The following is a 19,463-nucleotide window of genomic DNA, read 5'->3' as shown; positions in this document are numbered from 1 at the left end:
TTTTTTTTTTTTTTTTTCTTTTTTTTCCCCCTTCCTTGTGAATGCTGGAGGGATGGGGGGAACTGTGCACAGTTACACTTTTGTTAATTTTTGCGGGCTGTGAACCAGCACACATAAAAGCGCTTCTGTGAGCAGGGTCCCATCTCCAGGCACGTCACCGAGATGAACTGGATGGCACAGTGTAGTTCTCAAGTAGCATCTTTCACGTAAAAGACATTCCAGGGAGATTACAAACCCGTCACCTTTGGGAAACCCCCGCCTCACTTGGAGAACACATTCAGGGATTGTTCTGGTCTCCGTGCCACCGAGCCTTCAGCTACTGCTGTCCTGTGGTAAATTTTTCCGTGGAATTTCTGGTGCAAGGCTTGGAAGATTTCAGCTGCAACTTTGCTTGCCGCTAGTTTGGATTGTTTCAGTGGTTATAAGGGAGCCAAAGTGGGTGGGTAAACAGGCACGTGTGCGAGTAGTACCATGGGATATTTTTATTCCGTGGTCTTGGCATTGTCCCATCCTGTGTGTAGAAAAGAGGAGCAAAACTAATGTATTGATGATAAATATATTTAGGAGAATCCCGATTTCTAGGTAAGAGTGGGAAATTGAATTAAATGCCAGAGAGCATGAGTAAAATAAAGCAATTAACTATAGAACTACAAAGCAATTAACTCTTGAGATGCTTCTCCGTGAAAAGAGGGCTATTTCTGGGTGTACCAGCTGGACATGGGTAATTCTGCTGGGCGCAGTAGGAGAAGCAGAGTGAACGTCGGCCTGGGTTTAATAAAGCAAGGGTGGTATCTTGGGGGCACGATGGCTGTTATTGGGGTGTGCAGACTGGTGCATGGGTTAACTTGTAAGGCCTGCCCGTTCAGATTTTGTATTGCTAACAGCTCCCGAGACAGATACTGTCCTGTACCTTTTGTTACTCAGCCCATCTAACTGTACCGCACCGCATCTTCCTCCTCTGCCAAGAATGTGGGTGTAATCACAGATTCAGGACTAACCGTGTTGGAACACATCAAGATCAGTTATTTTTTACCATTTTTAGGACTACTGCCAGCTACGCCCTTTTCTCTCCACAGTTACGAGAGCAGTTTAAAATGTCTAGCGCAAGACCTAGGCTCGGTTGCAGCAGTTTCTTGTGTGCCAGACCGGACTTGCCACTGTCACTTCATCAGCAGGACATGGCCACTTCTCACTAGGATAAGACCACGTTGATCTTCAGGAACAGGATGGGTTTCTGACCTTCCTTTGCCTGGATTACACGCTATGAGTCTCATCGAATTCAGTGGTAAAGGCTCCATCTTATGTCAAGAGCCTGTGTTTTTCATAACCATGTGTTTTGTCACTGGATACTGGGACTAGATTCCTTCTCCCTTCTTTCCTCCTTTTGGTTAAGGCTTTTTGTGATTGTGTTGCTGTGCTTTGGTTTAGCTTTGGAAGAGCCCAGCACCAAATTTTGCTGGAGGTGTAGTTAGTCTCTTATCCAGGAGCTCTTGATCAACAACTTGAGCTTCCTATGTTCCAGGTTTCCTCCTGGAAACGATCTTTTTCAGCTAGGAGTTACACCGGACCATGCTGTTCCCTCCAGTCTGACACTGTTTTAAGCCTGCCCCAGGCTATGGTGGAGCAGGGATTTCAGCTAACTGCACCGATGTGGGCTTTGAGCCAAGCTGCCGAACTCCAAAGTTGAATAACAGCTGAACTCACTCGTCGAATCTAGCAGCAGTCTGGATTTATGAACCCTGTTCAGAGCTACCTAGATTATTGCTTACGTGTAAGAGCTTTTTAGGAACTCATCTTTTATAGACACATCACCGTTCTGATTTCTGTCACTCAATATTAATTTTCATAGGTATTTGAGACTTGGAAGACTTGGGTTGAAGCGCTTTTGCTACCACAGGCTTGTTGAATTACCTTAGGCAGCACACTAAGTCCCCATTTCAGTGTTCCACCCAATGAGGTGAACAGACGATGCCATAGTTTGCTGGGAAGATGAATTTATTTAAGACTACTCAGTGCTCAGTTACTCTGGTGACAGCAGCTATACGGGTTTTCAAATGACAAGTTGATACTCAGGCATCTTAATTTTAATTAAAGTTGTTTCATTGGAAATTCACAGCCAGGATAAACTACTGGAGAATTTCAGGCTGAGAATTTGGAAGGAAGTTAAGGATGAGACAATAAATGTATTTGGTTTCAGGCTGAAAATTTGGAAGGAATTTAAGAACGGGACGTCAAATTTATTTGGGTGAAAAACGCCATTTGAAAATTTCAGCCTCAGCCTTTTAATTGAACAGCCTCCTGAGCAGGGCAGCGCGTATTGTGAAATAGCACTGAGCACTCGACAACTGTCTGTCTGTACCACAAGATACAATAGCTAAATAAAAAAAGCCATTATTTTCTATTACAGTGTAGTAAAAATAAAACTGAACAGACAGCAGCGCACTGATGTTCTCTCAAAAGAGAGCAAGGGCACTGAACTTGGATGGCAGTCGCGTGTTTAACGGCGGTGATTTTCCTTGGAAATCAGACCCTGAAGGTTTTGGCCCCACGTGTGCTGAAGAGCTCATCGGAAATACTACGGCTTTCCGAGAGAGTGCCTGAGTGGCTTTTTACGCTCCCGCCTGTACTCCTCCTAACCAGAGGGTACGGTAAAGCGCTCCTTGTGGTGGTGTAAAGCTCACACGGTCTTGGCAGAACAGGAGCCCTTGGAATTGAACCTTCAGGTTGTTTCATCTCCCAGGAACGTGTTCAAGAGAACTTAGAATTGTTATTACTTCTGCCTGAAAGGTTAACAGATCTTCTCTGCTGTATATAGTCCCAGGATAAACTATTCTTAGCTGCTTATTCCAGATAACTCCTTAAATAGTCTTCGGAAAATATGCGGGGTGGTTTAAAATATGATGCAAAAGGAGATGCTGCTGTACGTGATCTGAGGTGGATACTCAAGTGTTGTTGGCTTGCAAGACCTATGCAAAAATACAGATTTAAATGGTTTAAGCAGGGACTCTGGTCCCCCCGTTTTACTGTCCGGCCATCCATGCTCTTTCTGACCTCTAAAGGCAAAAATCTGCTTTCTGAGGAAATGAGTTCATCTCAAATAGCTGAACACTTTAAAATTTCCCTTTAGTAATTAGTTGTGTGCTCTTCCATTTTGGCCAAAAAAAATTGCTCACACCCTGCCACACTTCCATTCCCCCCAGCCTCCTCCATCTCTTTCTGCTGGGGCTCCTTGCAGAGCTTTGACTCCCCTGACCCCAAGGTAGATTCTGTTCCTGGTTGTGGAATATTTGGCGAACCCAAATCGTCTCGTCACGACACAGCTTGCGGTGATGGGCATGCGTCACCTTCTGTAAAGGTAGGTGGGAACCAGCACAGGAGTTTCACCGCTCCGCAGGCACTCACGAGGCTCCTGTTGGAGCCATCTCCTTGCCGGGGTGCAGGCTGCTGGTCCTGTCCCATTAGGCCTGGCCCCAGCACAGCCTGAGACTTTCTGCTGCTCCTGGGACTAACGTAGATGCCTACTGACTCCTTTTGACTGTTCTGTGTTTGTTGTGTTTTTTTAGGGTCCCCCAGGTCCCCACGGAAACCCTGGCTCACCTGGCCCCCCAGGCCTGAAAGTAAGTACTAACTGCTGCAAGGAACTTTTCCCTTCCTGTTCCAGAGGACGTTCCGGGGGGAAGTACAGGCTTTTCCATCCTGCTCTGTACAAAACGACGAGCCGCTGAAGCCGTTCCTCCCCTCCCCTCTGCTCGCACGCAGGCCCTCCAGCTCCCAGCCAAAGCCTTTTCCTGTGCTTGTGAGAGACCCCGCTGTGTGCCTCGCTTCTTGGTTCTCCCTAATTTCAACAACTGCCTAATTAGGATCCTGCTTTAAGCTATGCTTGTGCCAGGGAGCAAACTGCTATGCTGAGACAAGGGCAGTGGAATCCTCCCACTCCAGAGCCTCGCCAGGTCCGGATTTCTTTCCTTTCTCATTTCTCTTCTCTGGATCTTGCAGCCTACTCATCCACCTCTGGGTCTGGGCGGTGGCAGGGACTGGCAGCACCTGGCTTCTTCCTCTGCCTTCCTCCTCCTGAAACTCCCTAGCCTCCTCTTCCTCCTCCAGAGTTTCTGGGAACCCTGACCTCCACCCACCCTCCCAAACTGATACCATTGCTTCCTTCTGGATGCCCTCATCCCTCCCATGAGGTCTCGCAGACCTCCTCCTGCAGCGCTAGGAGTCCTGTGCTTTGTGCTTTGCTCCTGTGCCGCAATCCCCCCAGGGTGTGGCAGGGGGGGGGAGTCACCCCCCACAGCTGGACCCCCCAGCTTTGCACGAGCCTTCGGCACCGACAGAGCTCCGGAGGGGAGCTAATCCAGTGGGCTGCAAAACCCTTCAGAAACATGGTTTAATCCCCAGTTTGTTCCTGTGTATAAGGCTTTGTGTTACCTAAAGACTGTGAAGATCCTGGGAAATTGGTTTGGATTGTTTTGGTGTAATTGTTTACACAGAAATAGATTTGTATTTTATAACGCCTACCTGGGACTAAAAAATAGTTGAGTTTTGAAAGGCAATGCTTAATAGAGATTTTCACTACCAAGGAAGCTGTAGGATGTCTCAGCCAAACGTAAGAGAAATGGTACAAGCAAAAGTCCTTTCTTTTCGTGATCTCATCAGTAGGCAGAGATGTTATGAACACTATTGATGCTCTGGGAAAAAGATTCTGGAAACTTGGCATGCTGCCTCTACGTGATTAAAAATTAGGCACTGGAGACATGCTGGTGAACAGCAGCTGTTTTAAATTCTAAAGTGTAGTTATATGGCCTGAAAAGTGAGGCTGTAAAAGTTCTACATCTTAGTGTTCTGCATTTATTCTCCTTCAATGACTTCCAGATCACACTTGTTGAGTTTTATAAGTCAAATCAAAGTTCTTTTATCTAACTTCCAGTCCTGCAAATTCAGCCTTGTCCAATCTGTAGAGACAAACTATGCTTCTGTGCTATAGGATTTTAAAAAAAAAAAACCAAAACAAAACACACTTTTAGCCTAATGCCTTGTCAGAAATCGTCATTTGGCTGTACAGCTGTATTCAGTTGGTCTCCTCCTAGAAATAAAAGTTTCCTGTAAGCGTTTTCCCTCCTCATTGATGCAGGATCTGGCAGGAGGAAGCCCTCAGCGGATCGATAGCTGTCATAGCCTGCGGCAGAGATACGGTGCCATCAGCCTGCGTGATATATTTTAATTTTATCCAGCCACCATTTGCAGGATTAGGCTGTTCTATATGATGCTTCATCAAACCAAGTGTTAAGTTTGCAATGAGATGTGAGAGCTGCAGCTTGGGCATAATTTCACGTCTAGCAGGGAGAGCCTGTGAAGCTGGGACTGCAGGATCCTTGCATATGAAGCACTTTTTGGAATGTGTGTATCAGATCCCAGAATTTTGACTTCCCTCCTTCCCTTCATTTCTCTGGTGTTACACCAGCCCCAGAAGATGGACTTGGCAGAAAAATTTGATATTTCACCCCCCTACATTTTAACGCCTCTACCCTTCACCAAGTTTGACAAGCCTACCCTGGGGGCTGGTATATTCTTAGTAGACCCAGCCCATGGCTGAAATCGAAACTGTGAAAGCTCATCCTGGGCAACGAGGCAGAGCAGCCCCAGCTAGAACTTCTGCTGAGAGCCTTCAAGTGGCTGCTGGATTAGGTCTTCCCTAGATAGCAGTTAATAACATGGAAAAAACAAGCAATCCGAGAAAGGAAACTGAAGCTTCCTAGATAGATACAGCTTGGAAACAATGACTAACACCTAGGCACTGTCACTTAGGAAGTAACCTAATAATTTTTATCAGCTGAATTTATAGAGCACTCCTAAGGTCAGGATATCTGCTGCATACAAGGGGTGCGACGTGGCGTTGCCACTGGCAGACATGTGCGCCTGTGCATGTCTCTCGTCCAGTTGCATTGCATTGCTGAGCACCAGCATCATGTTGTCGGACCGCTGCGTTTCCGAATCGACCCTGTGCAGAGTCCCCCTTATTCCCATCGCTGGAGCAGAGCACTTGTAGGCCCTTGTACTGAGGAAGCTGATCGGGCATTTTTCCACTGACTTCAGTGGCATTGCACCCGCTCATGCCATCTGAAAATTTTGCCCCTCATGCTTTCTCAGCAATTTATAACATGTGACTGCTTAAAGAGGGCTTCTTGCCACTTTTTTGCATTGTTTGTTGTCCTTGGCAGTTGCAAAATTGCTATTGCATCTAGTTAGCGAAGACCAATTTTAGTAGATGATCCTTTAAATGGCTGTAGACATATACTGGGCTAGGGTTGTGGGTGGCTGTGTGACATGTAAGCTGCTGGTGGGGGCAGGAGGGGCGTTCTTGCTAACGACTAGATGTAGCTCTGAGGATGCCCTAATAGAGTTTGGGATTGGGAGGAGGATTAGCTGTCAGACAGGGTGTGTTTTCAAAAGCCATTACAAGAGTTGGGTTTGCATCTCTCATCTGGAGGCTTTTGGCATCCAAGCATTAGTACGGTTCACTTCGTTAGCTGTTATGGATAAATGTCTCTTGTTATACTTGTTATAGAGATAAGAAAGATTGAATTTTCCTTTTAGTGAATGGTTTGGCTCCAAGATAGCTCATCAGTTTGGCTCACTGATGTTTAAAATGGTATTAGTGGGATTGCAGAGCTGAGATGTTTAAATTGCACAGCTCCAGACTTCTCCCAGGTAGGGAAAAAACAGAAGACAACAATTTCCTCCTTTACAGGAGGACACGCTGTGCTCAGTTGGTTGGGATGGGAAAGAGAGAAGCTTGCGGGCGTGGTGCCGAGGCTTAGAGATGGATGAGGCTTAAGCTAATTCGCACATTGCGGTTGCTGTGCGAGAAGAGTTGGGCAATTAATCCACAATTTCAGCCCTCAGCATCCAGGCTTCTGTTCTCTCTGGCCCTGATGCCATCTTGCTGATTAATCTTGGGGAAGTGTGATCCTACTTGTGGGGGAGTTCTCCACCTGGGTGATGGTCTCAGCAGCATTGAACACAGAACCGTGATGCAAAACATGTGATCTAGAGCTTCCAGGGGAAAATATGAGGCTTGTATTCCTTTGCATCGTGCAAAGTCATTACATTGAGCACATGGCAAGATTTAGGGAGAGTGGTGAGTGTCTACCTGCTGCAGTAACTTAATTTTGTGGAGTAGAAATTAATACCCTGCAATCCTGAGGACTGCTCTAATCTGTTCCAAGCAGTTGTAGCACCCTCTGACTGCTCTGAAGCTCAAAGAGTGGGAGAATTGCCCTGATAACAGCTGCATGCAAAGCAAGATTATCTGCATGACTTCATTTACTGTTTGGAAACCAGGCAGCCTTCATTCAGAATTTGTACAGATGCATCTGCCTTGAATCAGCAGTGCTCCCTACAGTCCGTAGCCAAGTAGTCTCGTTCCCTGAACCTTGCAGCTTGTGGTGGATGGTGGAGGAGGAGAACGGAGATTTACACTCTGGGCAAGGTGGGAAGTATGTGCCAGATGTAGTCTCAATGAGGCTGCATGGAAAAGCTGCTTGGCTAGCTATAACTAGGCCCTTGTGCTGCTAATGAGAAATGCCAGTTAATAAATAGTATTACTCCTTTGAAGGGTCTCGCCTTCCTCCAAGCGCTTCGCTTGGCAAGCACTAATTAACCCTCACAACTGTCCAGTGCTTGGTGGTTGGTTTTGAATCCCGGGCTGCCAAAGGGGCACACGGAGGTTGCAACGTGATCCCAGGGGTGTTAAGTGGCTGGTGCCTGATATTGGGATACCTGTGTCCTAGGTTTGCCACAACAGATGTTGTACAGGCCTAAGCTTCTTTCTGTGCTAAGCCCCACCTCTCCCCTGCCGAAAGAACCTGGCACGCTTCAAATCAGTTCCAGTTTTTCCTACTTCTTTCTCTCACCCTGTTAGGTGCCCAAATCGCCTTTCCACCTCTTAAGAATTTGAACTGGGAATTTCAAAGGAATCTGCTGGAAATAGATGTTCAAATGCTGCTGAAATTCCAGCCTGTGTTCATCAGAAGATCACAGTCTTAAATCGTAATTTCTCTCATCACGGTTGTTAAAAAGGAAAATAAAGAATAGTGCCGCTGAAGTGCGCCTCTTTCTTCTGCCAGCCTGGAAGCCTCACAGTTGCTCCAGCTGTTGGTGGTGCCTAATTAGTGTAACTTTCTCTGCAGTTTCCCCACAGTTAAAAAAGCAAGAGCAACTAGCAAGTTGTTGAGAAGGGCGTTTTAGCTACAGTAATAGGCTTGGTAATTATTTTTGTGATGGTAGTTGTAGACAAGGCAGAAATCACAGCTGTCTAGTCTAATAAAGTATCAAAAGTCCTGACATTGCCTTCTTCCAGTGATCCTTTCTTTAGTCAATTTAATACCGTCAAATACTATTTAAAACTCAACGCTTTAGCAGCAGCAATCACTCACCAAAACCAGCCCCAGAAAAACAGCCATACCTGGGGACCTTAATACGTTTGGGATGTCGGGGTAAGACGGAGATAAAATGTTTTTCTAATTTGGAGGCTCAGTGGAAGCAGAACCACATCTATAGCCGCGGTCCTTGGATTGTGTCATTAATTAAAGCTTTTCATTTCAGGGTCAGAAGGGTGATCCCGGGCTGTCACCTGGAAAAGCTCGCAATGGACAGAAGGTAAGATGCTGCCCGGAGCGCACGGGCATCGAGACCACGGTGTGCTTTAAGCCCTGTGCATACACATGGGAAGAGTCCACACTACAGCCACAAGCATCACAGCTACTCAAGTAGACTTAGGACCAAAAATTAAGACTTAGATCCTGGATTCAGGACTAAAGAGTGTTAGCTAAGGTGTTGACCGTGGTGCACTGAAATGCCTGCTGCCGCAGCTTTTTGTTGTCTAAGTGTTTATCCATTTTATGCAGAAACTGCAGCCCAAACTTAAGTCCCTGTTGCTGCAAGCACGTGGCTACTTAAGCTGGGTATTTAAACTAGCGCACGTGAGATACAGCCACACCTTGCCAGCTCCGGGCATGCAGCTGTAGAAAGAGGCAATCCCAGTGTAAGCCATCAAAACCTCGAAGGCCAAGGAAAGGATGTTCTTGCCGAGGAGCTGACAAACAGCGCTTTCCCTCACGTCACGTATGCAGCCTCCAGGAGATCAGTGCCCTGAGAGCAGCCTTGCTGCATGGAGGAAGGGAGGCTTCGCAGATCATTGCCCTGCCAGTGCATGGACCCTGACGTGTGATAACCAGAGGCCTTTCCACCAAGGTCTGCTCAAATCAACACAAAGCACGCAACTGGGAAGTGTAGCTGATTTCTGGATTTAGCAACTGCTAAGGATCAGAGTTCTGCTAATTCTTTTCAATAAGTTAAAACTCCCATTTTTGCTGTTTCACAGCTGAGTGACTTTTACTGAGGCAACGAGGCCTCACGGAAATCTAGAAATGAATAGAAGAGTGATCAGGGCTCCACAACACCTACCTCAATTAGCTCTTTCAGCAGTGCCTGCGCAATACTTCGTAACTCCCATTGAGGGCAAGAAGCCTTGTTCGCTTCCTTTCATCCTAAGCCTCACTATAAATGCACAGCTAATAGAAAGCACCAGCCATGAAGAATTTAGGCCCTTCCTTTGAAACCAGATGCCTTGCTGAAGCACAGCAAGCCGCACAAATGCAAGATGGAGGGTGACACTAAAAACATTGAGATGGCCAAGTCTGAAACGATGCTTTTAACTTAACAGCACGAGATGCCTTTTGAAATTTCTGGTACACTACATCGGAATGGCATCACATGGAAACCATCCACCCGCAGAGTCTGGAACTGTTTGCTTGCAAGCATGCTCAGTGTAAGAAAGGGAGAGATCCAGATCACTTTTAGCTCATGTTAACAAGGCTTTATTCCTGTTAGCAGTAATAGAAACAAGGAGTTTCCAGCAGGAGTTTGGAGGGATGCCTAATTTTCAAGCTAGATATTCCAAATGCATTTTCAGTAAGCAGGCACAGCACAGTGGTAGAGACTCTAAATGGGTTTTTGATCCTAATCAGAAGTGGCCAAAATGGGCTTGTACGAATGGATTGGATGTTAGAGAGATCTCACAGCAAAGCGCTTCTCCATTCCTGTGATGATTTGGGTATGCCAGCTGGGATGTGATGCAATCCCTTTTCAGAAGTCCAGGCCACTGAAAAAACCCTCCCACCAGCAGCCTGCAAAGGTTCAAGCCGTGTCATATAGGCAGGTTAAATAATTATACCATCAGCCTGGGCCGGGGCTGTGGGCTGAGCCAGCGCAGGAGCGTAGTGTGAGCCCAATCACAGGATTTGGCAGAAGGTACCTGTTGTTCTTGTTGCATTTAAAAGCTAAAATTTCCTTGGTGATTTAGATGCCTTATCAAAAGGCAAATGAAGCATGTGACTGAATAAGATCATCGATGAAAAAGCATTCATTCTGCTGGCAAAAAGCTGGACTCTAGCAGCAGCTGCCATTAGTTAACTGGGTTTATTATTTACATAAGCCAGTTAAGAAGCGTAGATTTAAACATCATCTCTATTATCAAGTCAGTTTTTGAAGGGTTGCGATTAGAATCAGAAATATCAATAGTTGGGTGCTACTGTTGGCAAAATAATTTCCATAATGGTACACTAGGCACAAGGCAAATGCTGCTGAAAACTAATTCAACTTGCTTGCTTCCTACAGGGAGACGTGGGCTTGCCTGGTTTGACTGGGTTCCCCGGACCACCTGGTAGAAAGGTAAGAACGTGTTCTTTCTTAGTGAATTAGATCACTATTTTTGTTTTAACGTGTTCTCTAACTCTGCCTAAAAGATTCAATTAAGTCCTAGTATCCCAGCAAAAAAGTCTTATGCCCATTTCGCAGGCGCATAAACTGGGACGTAGGCTGAAGCAACTGCCTAAAGATTGTACCAGCAAGGCTGTGTAAGAGCATGAAATGAAATTTGGGATCCAGATTTCTGTTCCTTTTCTGTATTCCGTGTCCCATTGCACTGCATCATCCATCTGCACCCTCATACCGGGTCTTCGTCAGCAAGCTGAATTTAGGTCTGGTTCAGCCAATATGTTAATTAAATGGATCTGTAACTGGCATCAATACTCAAAAGGTTGGATTCAGAACAGGTTTAGATATGCCAAGGAAACCTTGACTGTCTCTCCTGGTAAAGCACATTTCAAACAAAATATCTGTATGCCTTCCCTGTTTTGCTTGGAGACTGACAGCACTTGCCAGGTTTTACTGTATTTGCATCTGTATTGATGTTTCACCATCATTAACCTCGCCAACAACATACCTACACCTAGAAAAGGATACGTAGGGATCGAGTAAGAGATCCATCCCTGCCTTTATGTTGCAGCAGCATGTGTGCTTGCAGTCATGCATGCAAGTCTGCAGAGCAATACCTTAGCAATCCATACCTTGAGCTCACGTCTTTTCTATATCAAGGACGCTTCAGCTGACCTTCCAGTTCAGGCTGTGTTGGTAGGTTGGTTTGGTTTTTTTGGAAGCTGGACCTGTTGCAGGGAGCTGTTTGATAGCTGGGCTCAGTGGACGTGACTCCCCTTCCCAGCAAGCCAATATTGACGTAGCGAAGCTGAACAGTTAAAATTAGCATCTTGTTCCAGTTGCTCCATCCGTCAAGGGGCCATCGAAGATATATTATTCTTCAGGCCAATTAGCTGCACACAAACACCTACTCAGGTACGCCTTAAGACTCTGGGGCGAGAAAGAAGGTGTGGAGGAGGCTGAAAGAAACCCTCCCTCTTCATGATTGTTTATATGCTTTATATTGGAATCAAATTGCCAAGAGTAGGGGCTGGGTTCATTTTTCTATTCCTAAGGCTGGTCATGCTTCGGGTGCTGTGTGGAGCTAGGGGCAACAGAGTTATTAATTACCGATCTTCCACTGTCACAAACAAGTTCTAACAAACAGGGTGCAAAGAATCCCATTTTCCTGGTGTAACAGTTCATAAAACAAAACCTTGTGGTTATGATCAGCAAAATGCAACGTCAGGAGTGCAAGGACTCATAGTGGAAAAAGCAGAGAAGGAATAGGAGATTGAATAAACATTCCTGAGTCCAGCACATGGCCTTCACATCTGATTTCGGCTCCCCCAGGATAGGGCAAAAGCAGGGATATGCTTCTGTTTCATCAAGTAATGAGCAAGTTGGATGCTGAAATTTTTCCTTTGGTGCAGCTTAAAAAAACCACCTCCCAGTAGCACTGGTCTGGCAGTGGTTTTGGTGTAACCTGGCTTTTATTAGCATCCTGCATTAAGAAAAAATTTACAGCTGTTGGAGAAATGTTTGGAAAAAAACTTTTTTTATCTGGATTCCCTGCTGGCTTTCTCCCAGTGAAAATATGCTGGTGTTTGGCTGAAGGTGGGCAACACATCTTGGCTACCAGAAAACAGCAACGTCTTGGAAATGGACATCCCTCCTGCTCACTCCATGGAGGGACTATGAAAAGAGCTCTGAGGGCTTTGATCTGAAAATGTAGAAACTTTCAAACAGGCAAAATATTTCACCAGTGGAAACAAAATACTTTTCCCACTAAATGAAACAACTGGCTCAACAGCACGAGCTGGAGCCACAACCAAGTAGTGTATGGGTTTGGGTAGCATGGCTCGCACCACAGTGCCTGCCTTTGCTCTTTGTAGGGTTAGAGAGCCTGATCTCGGAGCACCCCCAAAGTAATTTTGCCTGTACCCATCTACAAGTATATGAAACTGCCTTTCAAGCAGCAGATGTAGTCCTCATCCTCTCCACGCAGAGCACACATTGGTCGTGCTGACCAGCCCTTCTCAAGAATGGTGGCAGGACGTGGCTGTCTGCTCTGCCCTTTCCTCTGGGGCTTAGGAGGTGTCTGGGGTAAATCTCCACCAAGGAGTCACAGCTGCTGTTGCATCTCTCTGACAACCGAAACATCTTCTGCAGGTCTCCTCCCAGGAGCCATGAGAGGACTTCAGGAAACATTTCTTCCCTGAAAGGGCTGTCAAGCACTGGAAGGGGCTGCCCAGAGAAGGGGTCGAGTCCCCATCCCTGGGGATATTTAAAAGCTGGGCAGACAATGTGCTTAGGGACAGGGTTCAGTGGTGGGATGGCAGGGTTAGGGTAATGGTTGGACTTGATGATCTTAAAGGTCTTTTCCAACCTAAACGATTCCGTGATTCTATGGGGCTTTGGCTGTTGGCTGCAGCCCACAACTGCCTTGCAGAGACATCTCAGCAGAGACACCCCATCATTGCTCCTGGCCTCCCAGCTGCAGAGGAGAACATGATTGTAGGAAAGTGCAAGATTGTGGAAGACAGCAGCAGCGAGAGAAAAATCTTCATTGAAGTCACTCAGAGAGTAAAGACAGAGCTGGGAGCTGGTCAGCGCCTCAGAACACATCCTGTCACACAGATCTCATTCGCTGGCCTCTTTACTCTTCACACTTCCTATCGAAGCACAGGATGATCCTTTTTAGCTAGGAGAGCGTGGATTATAAATATCATTGCAGATGAGTAAATCCTTCACTGGAGTGCAATTTCCTTTCTAAATCACAGCCCTTCTTGTTGAGCACCCTGTAATCATCAGGAAGTGTTTGGATAAAAGAGCAAATGCAGTTGTTTTCATACCCTCTGCCCTGTCATTTTAGTGCTATTTGAAGAGGATTTTAGCAGGTAAATACTTTCCCATTGCAACCAACTTTAGCATACACAAGCTTTTCTGTTTTCTCCTCACTATAATTAACCTGAGACAGAAATAAGTGCAGTATACTATGAAGAAAGACACATTCAAATCTTCCCAGAGTTCATTAAATATACCGAGGAGGATATTTAATAGGATGCAACCATAGTAGAGTGTCTATATATTTAACTTCAGTGCCATTCATTTACTATTCTAGAGATAGCAGCGCAATGCTTGGTGCAGACGTTAGCTCAGGACGTGCTTTGAGCATCTTGAGAGGCTGTCATCTAACCACATGCTCTGGGTGGGCACTGCAGGCTTGAAACCCCTGTCCTGCAGGACTCCAGTCAGAGCAGAATGACTGGGAGCACCTCTTTCTTATCAGTGGAGGGAGCGAGACATCTCTAAGTGTTTGTATCCATGGTGGAAGGACATGCTCCAGCTGGCTGGAGACAAAGGTGGGTCCTGCTCCAGGCTGTGGCTGGAGGAGCTGAGCAGAGACCTCGGGAGGAAACCCCATGGGCTCGGTGCTAAACCCCAGGGCATGTCTGGAGGTGCTGACCTCAGGGCTGTTTCTGTTGGCAGCTCTCTCTGGAAGAGGTGAGGGGGGGCCCAGAACAGACGTGGTTTGTCTGCACAACACCCTGGGGTTGGTGATGCCAGTACTGGGCTTTCCACACCCAGGTGGGTCTGGACCTTTACCATGTGCCTTCACCTTCAGGTCAGACACCCAACCAGGGTGGAGCATCCCCCCTCCTTTCTGCTGATACTGAGCCTCTGTCGAGGAGCCAGGGAGAGGATAAGCAAGAGAGGATCTCATGGGCCGATTCCTGGGGAGGGGCAGGGACTCCCATTTACTCCCATCTGCTGCTCCTGCTCCAAGAGCTGCTGAGGCACTTCCAGTTAGGAGCCACTGGCTGAAATGCTCTAACAGCACTCGGGACCTTCTAGGTGGTTCAAATAAAGGCTTAACCGGTAGCCAGAGTCTTGTAGGTCAGCCACCACCTTCTCAGGGGGTGCAGCTCAGTCAAGAGACCAGGTTGTGATACATCAGCAAGGTCAAGCAGGAGAGAATCCATAAAGAGATTCAACATTTTTTTCCAGGCCAAAACGTCTGAAATAACAAGCAAGGAGGAATGCAAAGGGGAGTGGGTAGTAGCCAGGATGGCTGAGAGCATTGCATACCTCCGCCAGCCAAGGCTTAGGCTGCAGGTCTAGAATAGCCCATGGGAAGAATAAAAAAGCCGTTAAGCAGAGGTGTGGACCTGGGAGCAGAAACAGGCCTGGGTTCATCTGGTGAGCGAAGGAAAAGGCCAAGTCCTCGGCCAAAGCAGGGTTTGGTTATGGCTTCCAGAGCAGGGGATGCTCCCCTGTGGGTTCTGCAGACAGGCAATGCGTGCCGGGAGCCCTGTCTGGGGACAGGGTGAGTAGCAGAGGCTGAGTTACAATTAGGAGTTGTAACCCACCCTGAAAGCATTTTGTTATTTCTATAGTACTTGTGCAAGGATTGTTTCTTGTTTCTTTCCTCCCTCCATTTGTTTCAAGTTAAATTTGCTGCCTTTTTTTTTTTTAAATCTTGCTAGTAGCCCAGCTAAGCAGTCATCTCTAACTGAATTTAATCTTCTAATCTGCTCTGACTCCATTTGATGGAAGTGAGTTTGTTTTAAATAGCTGAAGCAAGATAATAAAGGAGAGGGGGAAAAAAAAATCCAAAGCGCCTGTCACTTGCAGAATTTACTCCGTGTTTGAAGAGAGCACTGAGTAAATCCTGGAGAAAGCAAACTCTTAAAATACATACTGATCAGTCTGGAGAGGAACAGGCTACCTTTGTCCTGCTCCAGTGTCTGCACCTCAAAAAAAAAAAAATATACTGAAAAGCTGAAGCAGGTTTATGAAAGACCTGTGAGAATGATTTGAAGCCTGCAAAGCTTGCCAGCTAGCAAGCTGGATTAAGAAACTCCTTCTAATTAATTCAGCAGAGAGCAGGTTAAGAGACAGCTTGCTCACCGTTTTGGGTACCTTCATAATGAAGGACTCTGGGTCTTGTCATATCTTGTAATAATTAGATCAGAAAAGCTGGAAGCTAGGCACATTCAAGCTAGAAGAAAACCTGAAGTTTCCCGTGACAGTAAATGGTTATTTTGGTGTTTCCTCTGGCATTTCAAGTTCTAAAGTGAAAGTGAGGACTCTGAAACGTGAGTGATTCATGTTTGCAGCCGCCCAACTTGCCTAAAGCCAACATTTTACTCTACAAGCCTGTGGTTTCCTAAGGATTAAGGATAGCTTTGCTAAATGTGTAGATTACAAACAGCTCTGAGTGTAGACACCACTCCAAGTGTGTTCACGGAGCAAGTCCTTCCTGAGCACCCACCAGGCCAGACCCCAGCGGGAGTCGCCGGCTGCTGCTGCCATGGCGCATTGCAGCAGTCTGGGAACATGGGCAGGGTTTGGGTGAAGCAGGCAGGGTTTGGGTGATGCAAGCACAAAGCAGCACGTTAAAACTTTGCATGATGGTGTGGTGCTATCCCATATCTAAAGACCTCCTTCTTCTCAGAACTTTACTTCCACCTGCAAAGAGAAATTCAAACCAAATTATATTTTATTATTCTTTTTCTTATTCATCTCTTCCATCCTATTTCAACAGGGATATAAAGGCTACCCTGGACCACCCGGCCACCCTGGAGACCAGGTGAGTCTTGCCAGTTTCCAGCACTGAACCTTTAACAAGGGATGGATTTGCTGACTCTGGTGCTAGTTTGGGTCCTGTGCAGCCTGCCCAGTGCAGACAACCAGCTCCTTCCAAGGGCAGCTCGGTGCACACGGGATGCGCGGTGAGCGCACATACGCTGACCCAGCACCAGCAGGTTGGTGGGAGGAGACCGCCTTGGAGTTTCTAAATTTAATTTCTAATTTTTATTGCTGAACCATGTTAAGTTTACGTGGTGGAAGAAATACCACCTTACCCTTCTCCGCCTTTATTTTTCCTTTTACATTAACCCCACCTGGAGTTTACTAACCACATCGTGTTAAGTACTAACACATAATTCCCCTCCCATTCTCCCTCTCCCCTTTTCTCCCCCCTCTTTATTTGGGTAACTCTGATGTTTGCAGTTCAGAAAAAAAAAAAGGGGGGTCAATGAATAGCAGGCCCTGTTAGCAATGATGTTAAAGGATATTATACATGAATCCATCTAGTTTTGAAGAATTTTGGCAGTGCTTCCCCACCAGTAAAGCGGTTCCATATGCCAGATATAGATGCAGCCTTACACCTTCTCTTAGCCCCCTTGTTTCAGACTATCTGCGGCTTTCACTGCAGATGGAGGGAGAAGGAGAAAAAGCAGCGCTTGCTTCATGCACGGATCCTACTGACTTGGCTTCTGTGTCTTCCCCCCTCATTAATTTATTCCACTGTCTACCCTTAATATTTATTTCCTCTCCATAAATTCACATCAGGTTAATTCATTCCACCCTCCTTTTCCCCTGGCTCAAAGAAGGAAGATGCTAAAAAGGCTTCCCAAGTGTGACATTCACCTTACCTTCTGCACCTTTTCTTTTTTTCTTTCCCAAGGGCGAACGAGGACCAGATGGAAGTCCAGGTGCCAAAGGTTATCCTGGCAGGCAGGTGCAGTAAATCTCATCGTGCTGTGCACAGACTAGGGATTTGGGTGTGCAGGTAGCTAAATGTGTGCCCTGCTAAATATGTGCCCCACTAAAGACAGGGCAGACCTCTAGAATATGTCTGAATTTATCCTTTCTTCCCTCCCCAAGATGCTGTATCAATGACACGGCCTTTCAACTCTGGAGGACACTAAGGTTGTCAGAAAGTATTTTATGCCTGTGATGGATAAAACCTGAATTTCTGTAGCAAAATCTGACAAATTTTTGCTTCAGTATAACAACAGGGAAAAAACAAACCAAAAGAGCAGAGCAGAGAAACCTACCTGCAAGCTGCTAACCCTTCGCGTTTAGGCACATTTTTACATCTAATGTTGAACACAGAAATCTGGGACGGAAGAAGGCGTATTAGCGAAAGAAAAGATTTAGATGAACTCTCATTAGTAAAATTCAGTAGCGCAATCATATATATACACATAAAATTATACACGGACCATAAATATATATAAAAATCATATTTGCAGCTGCAAAAAAAAACGATGAAAGAAAACCAAGTCTTTGCTTTCATTCTGAAAAAACTGCACAGAGGCAACTTTAGGCATGGAGGGGCATGCAAATGAAAATGGATCAATGTTGGACAATTTATTGTCGTACTGATGTGAGATGCTGAGCAGTAGGAAGAAAATTAAGAAGAATCATTTGTAAGACCCTAAATGGAATCTGTTTGAGGGCAGCAGACCTGGTCCTTCAACATTTTTACAGTGAAATGAGTTCGTCCTGGTTTTCAAAAATGGGCACATTAATGTTGGATTCTGCCACGTTTATATTTAAGTACATAGCGATGAGGCTAGGCAGGTATCACAGACCCCACGCAGTCCGTCGTGAGCCTTTCCGACTTGTCATGAGTTCGTATGTGAGTTTTTACCCAGGTGTGCAGGTTATTGCACTATAACGTGAACTAGATATGCAGAACAAGCCTGCCTTCCCCCTGCCTCAAACTATTTAAAATTTAAAATGAAATTCATACCTTGCTTAGGAAATTTTAGGAGGAATATACAGACGCACGCTGGAGAGTGCAGATGGTGGAACTGGATGAGAGTTTTATGCACCTGACTAAATGCTCCGTTCATACTCTGAAAGGCTCTTAGAGATTTGCATGCCCAAGTGTCTCCTAGGTGTGAAAGTGTGTTAGATGACCAGTATGAAGTGGTCCAAGCTCTATTGGTCAGGCAAGGTTAATGAATGCTGTTTAGCAATTCACAGCAGCGTTCTGCCCGTTGGGTAAGCAGGGTGAAGTCTTTGCGCTTGATGTACGAAGAACAAACGTGCTCGCTTAAAATGTGGTTTGGGTCAGGAAAGTGACTTTTTTTTTTTTTTAAGGCAGCTTTTTTTCAGCATATCTGAATGCTGTGTGTATCCAGCATTAGAGCTGTTTACTTTACTGAGATTTTACTACTTGTTACTCCTGTCAGCAGTGCTGGCTCGGCAGTGCTATGGGAGAGAGAGCTTGGCTCTGTTTTGATTCGCGCATCATAGGCAGAATTGTTAACTTCACCCCGACGGCTGAAATCTTTGGCAGCGATGCATGAGCCAGGAAAGAGCACAACCTGACTTTGAAATCCCAGGCTGAGTGTACAGTGCTGCCAGCTAAAGAAAATACGGACTTAGCCTTCTTCCCACCCCTCACCCCCCCTTCCAAAAAAGTCCAACAACATTTTGGAACAAGAAAAAAAATTGACCTGGAAACCTGCTAGAAGACAATAAACTTGAAAATTCATTCTGCATTTTTATAGGGTTCTTTTTCACAGTACGTTAAGTCAGCAGCAAGAGGCACAGAAGTAGAATGGGGAATGTATATTCATATTTCGTAGCTGTGGATGCTGCAAAGGGTTGGAGAGATGCACTTAGCACTGCTAAGTGGCTGCGTAGGCTGTAGAAATTCGAGGGGCTTTCTCACTGCAACAGGGCCAGCCTGTGTTCCCCAAACAGGTATTGAAATACATTTGTCATTTGCTGTGCATGTGCTCAGTTAGGCAGGAAAATGAATCGGGAGCTGTTGGGTACAGAGCATCACTGTACGTCGCATCTGAAGTGTAACGCAACCTCTGTGCACCCTGCTGCGTGGGCCTTTTTGGTCTTTATGATCAGAAATCTCTACTTCAGCCCCAGGGAAGGCTCACTATGTC

General features: G+C 46.0%; 1 protein-coding gene across 1 annotated transcript in view; it reads left to right on the top strand.

Moving 5' to 3' along the window:
• Positions 1-19,463, top strand: part of COL27A1 (collagen type XXVII alpha 1 chain) — a 166,593-nt gene that overhangs the window by 30,518 nt on the left and 116,612 nt on the right. Inside the window, exons 5-9 of the mRNA XM_009634842.2 lie at positions 3,564-3,617; positions 8,605-8,658; positions 10,678-10,731; positions 16,307-16,351; positions 17,231-17,284. Of these exons, the coding sequence (XP_009633137.1) occupies positions 3,564-3,617; positions 8,605-8,658; positions 10,678-10,731; positions 16,307-16,351; positions 17,231-17,284 (261 nt within the window). The remainder of the gene's footprint in view (positions 1-3,563; positions 3,618-8,604; positions 8,659-10,677; positions 10,732-16,306; positions 16,352-17,230; positions 17,285-19,463) is intronic.

The sequence above is a fragment of the Egretta garzetta genome, unplaced genomic scaffold, assembly GCF_000687185.1.
Source record: "Egretta garzetta isolate BGI_Z169 unplaced genomic scaffold, ASM68718v1 scaffold190, whole genome shotgun sequence".
Classification (NCBI taxonomy): domain Eukaryota; kingdom Metazoa; phylum Chordata; class Aves; order Pelecaniformes; family Ardeidae; genus Egretta; species Egretta garzetta.
This window is presented reverse-complemented; position numbering and strand designations above follow the sequence as displayed.